At 37.5% G+C, this 7981-nt stretch overlaps 1 protein-coding gene across 1 annotated transcript; it reads right to left on the reverse strand.

The window, feature by feature from the left end:
• Positions 1–6901: 6901 nt before the first annotated feature.
• On the reverse strand, positions 6902–7651 carry LOC150093881 (rhomboid-related protein 4-like). Its single transcript, XM_090412546.1, has one exon. It carries the CDS (start codon positions 7649–7651, stop codon positions 6902–6904), a length of 750 nt encoding a protein of 249 aa, XP_090268672.1.
• Between the last annotated feature and the right edge of the window lie 330 nt (positions 7652–7981).

Genomic DNA, 7981 nt, shown 5'->3' on the forward strand with positions numbered 1-7981 from the left:
TTTTGCATGAAAATAAACAACAGGCTCACCATAACTGTACCATACAACAGGGGTATTAAGGCTGTCCACTTTCCAGTCCTCTTTACACAATTGCCATTCAGTCCTTCTGTGTAGATTAAGCATGCTGCTTTGGGCATCTCGTCCTAAACTTTCATGCCAAACCATAACCTTGACAGAAATATGCTGATGATGATGATGTTACAATAACAGCCTGCAAAGAGAGGATTTCCATAACATACAAACAGCATACCAACAATACCAAGCAGCCTCAGGAGCCAAACTAAACGCACATAAAACAACAGGACTGTGGTGTGGTAAATGGAAAAACCTAACCGATTCCTCAGTGTCTGGTAACTGGTCCGCAGAGGAAAAAATACCTGGGGATTTACTTAGAAAACACGCCCTCTTATGTGGATAAGAACTGGGAAACACTAAATAAACGTTTCAAGCAAGTGCTGGGAAAGTGGGCAGCAATACAAGCCTCTGCCTCCACAAGAGGGAGAACAAGAATTGTTAACCAAATAGTCACCAGTGTCCTTTGGCATACACTAAAGATTATCACGTCACCAGTGCAATTCATCAAACAAATAAAGTCAACCTTCTATCGATTCATATGGAACAAAACAAAACAGGCTTTCCTACTCCAAGCTATGTACATTTCTCAAAAATGGAGAACAAAATTTGACCTCCATTGGCAACAGGATAACAACATTCCGCACCCGATTTCTCAATAATTCCCTACAACAGGAAATAGCACACAAATACTAGAGGTCTCTCTCTTTTTCCACAACCTTCAGAATGACAACAGCGCACGTGCCAGTGAATCTAACAAACTTCTACAAAGATGTCCTTCAAAGATGGAAGAAGCTAAACCTCCAGCACAATGAAGACAGCATCTCTTCCTGAAATCCTCATGGAACCCATCTTCCACAAAACGATGGTAAGACACCCAATTACTCAGAAAGAGATTTTCTTTCCTCCATGAAGCTGGCGAGGCGTGAGGATCTTAGGTGACATTCGTTCTCCGTGCCTCACCTGGTGCTATCCAAAATCGGCCGAATAACTGAAATACGGGAATCAGGCTGAGCAGATGCACACTATAAATGCTTTTCAATCTTTTACAGTGTGCATCTACTCAGCCCCCTCTTCTGTTATGCCTGATAGCATAACAGAAGAGGGGCTTAGCCCTCCTGACTCAGAAGATCCGGTGCCTATCTTTCTGATAAAAACTAATAATTCATGAAAGAAACTTACACTCAGCAACACGAACAAAATCTACAGCACTCTAACACAACAGTCGAACCAAAACACTTTATTGGATATTCCTACATCATTCCACCAAGCACTATTTCAATGGGACCTATCATATCGCACAAGAGTCATCAAACCCGACGCAGATATTCAGTGGAGAATGTGGCACAATGTATTATCCACTCCAACTTTATTACGAAAATTTAACTCAGATATATCAGATAACTGCCTGTTCTGTTACCGATCAGGAACAGTCCGGCATATCTACTTGAAATGCCCAGTCAACACCAGTTAATAAATTTGTCTCGGGAAACGGCAGCTCTTACCTGTGGTAGCCTTAATACAGAAAAGGAGTGTTTCAATCTCGTCCATACAGAGTCAAATAACCATTCATTCCGCAATTACCTCTTCATCACTGCGAAAACGGTAATATACAGCTTCTACCTCTGACATACAAGACCAGACAGCACAGCAACTTTATGGAGAGAGCGAGGCAGCTGACCAACTCCTTGCAGCCTTCAAACAAAAGGCCAGAAGTCGAATCCTACACGAGCATCACCAGTACTGGCAAAACAACACCTGGAATGTTTTCATCAAGACTGGAATCCACGGAATCCACTCCTGGCTGAGCATTGCGACTGCATCATAGTCCACTTTACAGCATAGAAGTAACATCATTTCCTCTCCTCCCCAAAGAAAGGGGGTAAGAAAGATTTTTTTTTGCTTAACTGAGCTAATATTAATCAGCAGTCACTCTCATGTAAATAGATAATATTGTTCTATAGCAGTTGTTATGTTCTTCCATATACATGTCAGATTTTATGTTCTTATACAGTATCATGTCAAAATAACTGTTAATGGCTTAAATTAAATAAAAAATGTAATTCGACTTATAACTGATATTTTCACGTAACATACCTCAACAAGAGTATGAGCATGTAACCTCTTTGTCTGACCTGCAGAGAACCAAAAACCGGTTAATCCTGTACATACGATTTTTACGTTTACAATAAAAAATCTCTCTCTCTCTCTCTCTCTCTCTCTCTCTCTCTATATATATATATATATATATATATATATATATGTAGAAAGTGTTTTACCTTGGGTATATATTATTTTAAAGATACGAGGCAATTTCATAAATTAGGTTTTTTAATCCTTTTTCCCAAGTAAGCAAACAGACAAGTAAGTAAAGTTTACGGCTGCACGTAGTGCAACACTAGGCAACTAAAAAACCTGGCTTATAAAATTGCTTGGTATCTTTACATAATATATACCCAAGGTAAAAAACTTTCTACATATTACTCTCGTCCTGATATTTTTATTTAATGAGGTCAAAGCAACCTCATGGCAACTTGTTTAGGTAAAATATTTATAAGCTATCTATTACTTCACCCTTGGCATTTTTTAGGTTTGGCTCTCACTGACGAGACCGCAATGAAGGTCGAAACCGGTATGACTATTAACTTAATGCATAGCATCATACATTTCCGCAAGGAAATGTGCTTTGCATTAGGAGAAAATTCTAAGGATAGTGATCAGAGCTTGCTGATCACTTTATATATATATATATATATATATATATATATATATATATATATGTTGGCGCAAACGACTTGCAGGTGCAAACCTGCAGGCGCAAACTTGACTTGTTTGTCTGTTTGCTTACTTGGGATATGGAGTAAAACCAGGTTTAAAATAGCTTGGTATCTTTAACATTTATTATACCCAAGGTAAAATACTTTCTACATTTATATCTCCACGTGAGATTTTTATTTAATAAAGTTAAAACACCTTATGGTAACTTGTTCTGGTGAAATACTTATAAGCTCTGTATTACTAAAATCTTGGTATTTCTAGCCTGGCTTCCACTGATGAGACCACAATAAAGGTCGAAACCGGTCTGGGTAGTGGCCCCTTGCCTTTAATGCATAGCATCATACATCTCCTCTAGGAGATGTGCTATGCATTAAGGGTAAATATTAAGATTAGTGATCAGAGCTTATTCTACTTTTACCATGAGTTGCCTTGGTTCTTGCACTACGTGCAGGATCAACTAGACTTGCAACACTTGCAGGCACAAACTTGACCTGTTTGTCTGATTGTTTACTTGCCAAATAAAGTAAAACCAGGTTTTAAAATAGCTTGGTATCTTTAACAAACACACACACACACGTGGGCTGTTCAATATGTAATAAGACTAATTTTACTGTGGCGAAACCACTCACACAATATTAATTTCTGTGGAATAAAGAAATGTTGCTGTCTGTATTAACAAAAGAGGTTGATAGATGGCAGATATGGGCCGATGTGCCAGAGTTTCACGTGACTAAACGCTAGCTTGTTTCGGAGCGCATCAAGGCAGGACCAGTCTTCGAATTGGAAGTGTCCTTGGAACAGCGTTATGCGATTAAATTTTGTGTGCGTTTGCAAAAATCGGCATCGGACACTTTTAACATGATTCGCGAAGCTTTCCACGATGAAGCAATGTCGAGGGGACGTGTTTTTCGCTATCGTAAAACTTTTAAGGGAGGAAGGCAAAATGTGGAAGATCTTGAACGCGAGGGAAGACCTCCATCACAGAAACAATGATCAACACAGCAGCGATTATCATCAAGCACGTCAAAAGGAAGCATCCATTGCTGCAGAATGGCTTCTTATCCACTATAATGCAAGGCCACATATTGCTGGTTGTATAGTAAACGTTTTGCAGAAGAACAACACAGATATCCTACCACACCCTCCATACAGTCCTGATCTCGCACCGTGCGATTTCTGGCTGTTTCCTATATATATATATATATATATATATATATTACGGCTAGAAAAAAGTCGGCCTACTCCCTTTAGGAATATAAGGCGTTAGAGGATGTTGATATCAATTTGAATCATTTCCAACAGAACCGACAACGTAGACCTGTTCTATTTCAAATGAAACACCCTATGGGGTATACTCAGGTAAATCACATTATCTTGACAATTACCATGCACAAAGGCGTGAATCTAATTTTAAAAAATTCGTCGTGATTTTTCACTTCATACCAGATCTACTACGTCTGTGCCAAACTGCACCACACGTTGAACTGGGAAGTTTTCCAAAGTATTATTTGGGTGTTTGTAACTGGGCTTCTAAGGAAACTATGACTATTGAACTTAGTATGTACAATCACGCAGAAACTATAGCTAAACCAGAATTTCTGATTAAGAACTTTCACTGGGGCAATGGATGGAACGCACAACCCATTTCACTACTCTCCTAGATCTTCCCGTCAGTTAATGACGCCAGCCAATTACAGTTGCCTTCGAATAATCTAACCGTGGTGTGGTATTGCGCGCGAACTAATTAACAAAAACGTGGCAGACAATGATGCTATTTTGTTGATAGTATTCTAAATCATAACATTTCCAGTACTACAAACATTCAGTGTGCATTCTTTTGCTTTCTATCTTGTTATGCTATTTGTTTATTACTGCTACACAGTATTCATTGCAGTGTGTGTGCAACGTACATATTACCAGCCTAGATGGCCGAGTGAATTGTGTACAGACACTCACTAAGCTGTGGGTTCGAATTTTGATTGTGATGATTATGAATGTCATGTAGTAATAGAAAAAATACACTGCAATATGTGAGACCATTAACCCATCTTAATGGAAGCTTGAAGTGATTTCCAAAAGTTCCATGTTTGGTCTCTTCTGAAGGTTTCCGGATTATATAGTCATTTTTCAGCCAACGGAAATAAAACAAATGTACTATAGGTTTACAGGCTTTTGTTGAGGATTCATCTAAAATATTTATTACTTTCACTTATAAAATGCATTACAATAAGACGAAAAAAATTATTTTTGTTTTCCATTTTGTTCCATTGAAACCCTCACACTCCATCCCTCAGTATATTTTGATATGAATAATATGCATTCTGTCTGGTTCTGCTTTACTGCAAAAGGAAAAACCCGAGTTTCTATAAGAAGAAAATCTTTGATACCTCTGATTGACGTGACTAACCTGCTTTCTATTGAAAACAATTCTTAAATGGATTTCTTTTATCGAGTTCTAAAGAGATACAAATCCTTTGTCTTTTACAACTAAGGGACTCATAGTGCATTACTCATTCCAAGAGCGCCACACATACACTATCTGCAGAAGTAATTAATTATCAAATAAAAGCTTACAAGGGCGGCCTGAAAACTACTCTTCCTCGACCATAAATGGCAACAGTATCGGCACGATTTTTTTTTTCTAAGTTGGTAAATCTGTCAAAACACCTATGTGAAATTGCAAATCACTCAATCCAGTAGTTTGTTTTATACAGTTGTCTGAAGCAAAAGTTTTGTGTGTATCCCTTGAAATGGATAAAATTGAGTACTGTGCGGTTATAAAATTCTTTGTAAAAGAAGGTTTAATTTAACGCCAAAAGAAATTCGTTCGAAGTTCATAAAAGTTTAAGGGCACTCTTCTCCTTCGTTTCCGACAATTAAGAAATGGGCTGCCAAGTTTAAAAGTGGCCGTACCAGCCTTTAAGATGATCCACGTGATGGATGTCCAAAAATGGTAACAAAATCCCAAATCATTGATCAAGTGCATGATATGGTATTGGATGACCTGCGAGTCAAAGTGCGTGAAATTGCTGAGACTATGGTCATTTCAATACAACGTGTAGGATATATTTTGGATGAAGAATTAAAAATGAAAAAGCTTTGCGCAAGATGGGTCAGCGCTTGCTCACAGCAGTGCTTGGGGCGTTTTAACAAGAATAAAATAACTGATTTTGGGCGTCGATTTATTACTATGGGTGAGACTTGGATTCACAAGTACACACCAGAATTCGAACAGCAGTCAAAACAGCGGACAGAAGCCGGTTCCATCAGCAGGAAAGTTCATGACACTGGTATTTAGGGATGCTAAAGGTATTTCTTTATTAATTATCTTGAAAATGATGAAATAATAACTGGTGAATATTATTCCGATCTTTTAACCAGACTAGACGAAAAAATTCGTCAGAAAAGACCCGGTATGCAGAAGAAAAAAATCATCTTTCATCAGGACAATGCACCTGCCAAGAATGGTGTTTAGGCAATGGGAATATTAAGGGATCTGCACTTTGACTACTAACTTCTATCTCTTCCCAAATCTAAAACTCTTCCTCGTGGTTTTGTACGAAACAAGAGGCGATTGCAACTAAGAGGAGTATTTTGCAGATCTTAGAACCACTGCAGGGACAGAATAATGGCGCTGGAGCATCGCTGGAATAAATGTATTAGACCTAAAGGAGATTATGTTGACAAATAAAAATAATTTTAAAATTATAGATTCGTTTTTTCATTGTTAGGCCGTGAAATTTTCAGACCACCCTCGTGCTGAATATCAAGTTGAGCAGATAAAGCAATAAAAATCACAATTAAACTTCAACTAACAATAGTTCAAATCTTTTAATCGATGGAACAAATTATTATTTTATACAAAAATCAATGATGAGAGCTTCTGGAACATGGCAAAAGTTCGCTTAGAATGAGGCGTTGTTTAGTTTTCTGCTTCTCCTCGGTTAAAACGTTGACCATTATACTACCTTATCATCTCGAACATACATTTTAGCAGCTCAGCTCTGCTTCAGTGAGCTGTTTCTTTGCGGACTCGAATATTCTAAAACAATCATCTTAAAGATGATGTTAAATAAACTACAATGGACTTTCGAACACTAATTAGAAATGTAACTAGAGAGTGCATGCAGTATATGATACGGGTGATAATATTCCAAGGCAAATCCATTGTATATTTCAGTGGCGTGTTAGCATAGGCTATACCGACTAAAACACCTCCTAAATGACCTAAAAGTGAAGTGCGAGGTTCCATAATATAACCTATAAATATATCTGCTACAGAATAAAGACACGCAAGTAAAAACGGTTTGGTAACGAATGGGCAATAATACTGGCACAAAATTTGCAAAGCATAGAGTACCCCAGAAAATCCTATGCAACATATATTGTTAAGATCAATGCCAGAAATTTTAGTAACTAAATACTGAAGTGCCGCAGTTGTAAAACTTGTAGCCCACGCAAATACAAATAAAATATACAGAAATTTAGCACTCCCAAAATATGCTTCGAGTTGTTTTCCAAATACTAAAAGTGATAGCATATTGTAATAGAGGTGCCAATCACTGCCGTGCTCCAAAGTGGAAAGAAACAGTCTTTCCCAGTCTCTTTTATAGAATATGTAATGCACACTCATACAAATATCGTAAATATTATTTCTTGGCAATTTTATCCAACGTAAATACATTACAGTCTGCAAAATTATAGATGATAATGTTACTGAAGGAACATCAGTTGTGTACACGTACAGATAGTAAACCAACGAAAGAACTCCAAGTTCAGGAACACGCCTTTGGGATGTCATTTCCTGTAAATCTGAAATATTACATAACAAAAATTACATTAAAATACTAAATCTCATATAATTTTTATTTATATTATTTATTTGTGAAGTTTTATACACAAATTACCAATAGATAAATTTGAAACAATAAAGCTAAATCAAGCAGTGTTGTGAATCAGATACCCTCTTTCCGTCTCTGAATATAATCAAAATAATTCTGAATAATCATAATATATAATCCTGATTTGCCGAGAGGATACGAGTCCGTTCGGTTAGCCTAGTGCCCTTGCACTTCGCAACCATATGCCTGGGGAAGGAGTGTCCCAGGCTCGATTCCCGTCGAAGACGTGA

The sequence above is a fragment of the Typopeltis vanoorti genome, chromosome 23 (genome assembly GCF_054136105.1).
Source record: "Typopeltis vanoorti isolate ZY-2024b chromosome 23, IOZ_Tvanoo_1.0, whole genome shotgun sequence".
NCBI lineage: Eukaryota > Metazoa > Arthropoda > Arachnida > Uropygi > Thelyphonidae > Typopeltis > Typopeltis vanoorti.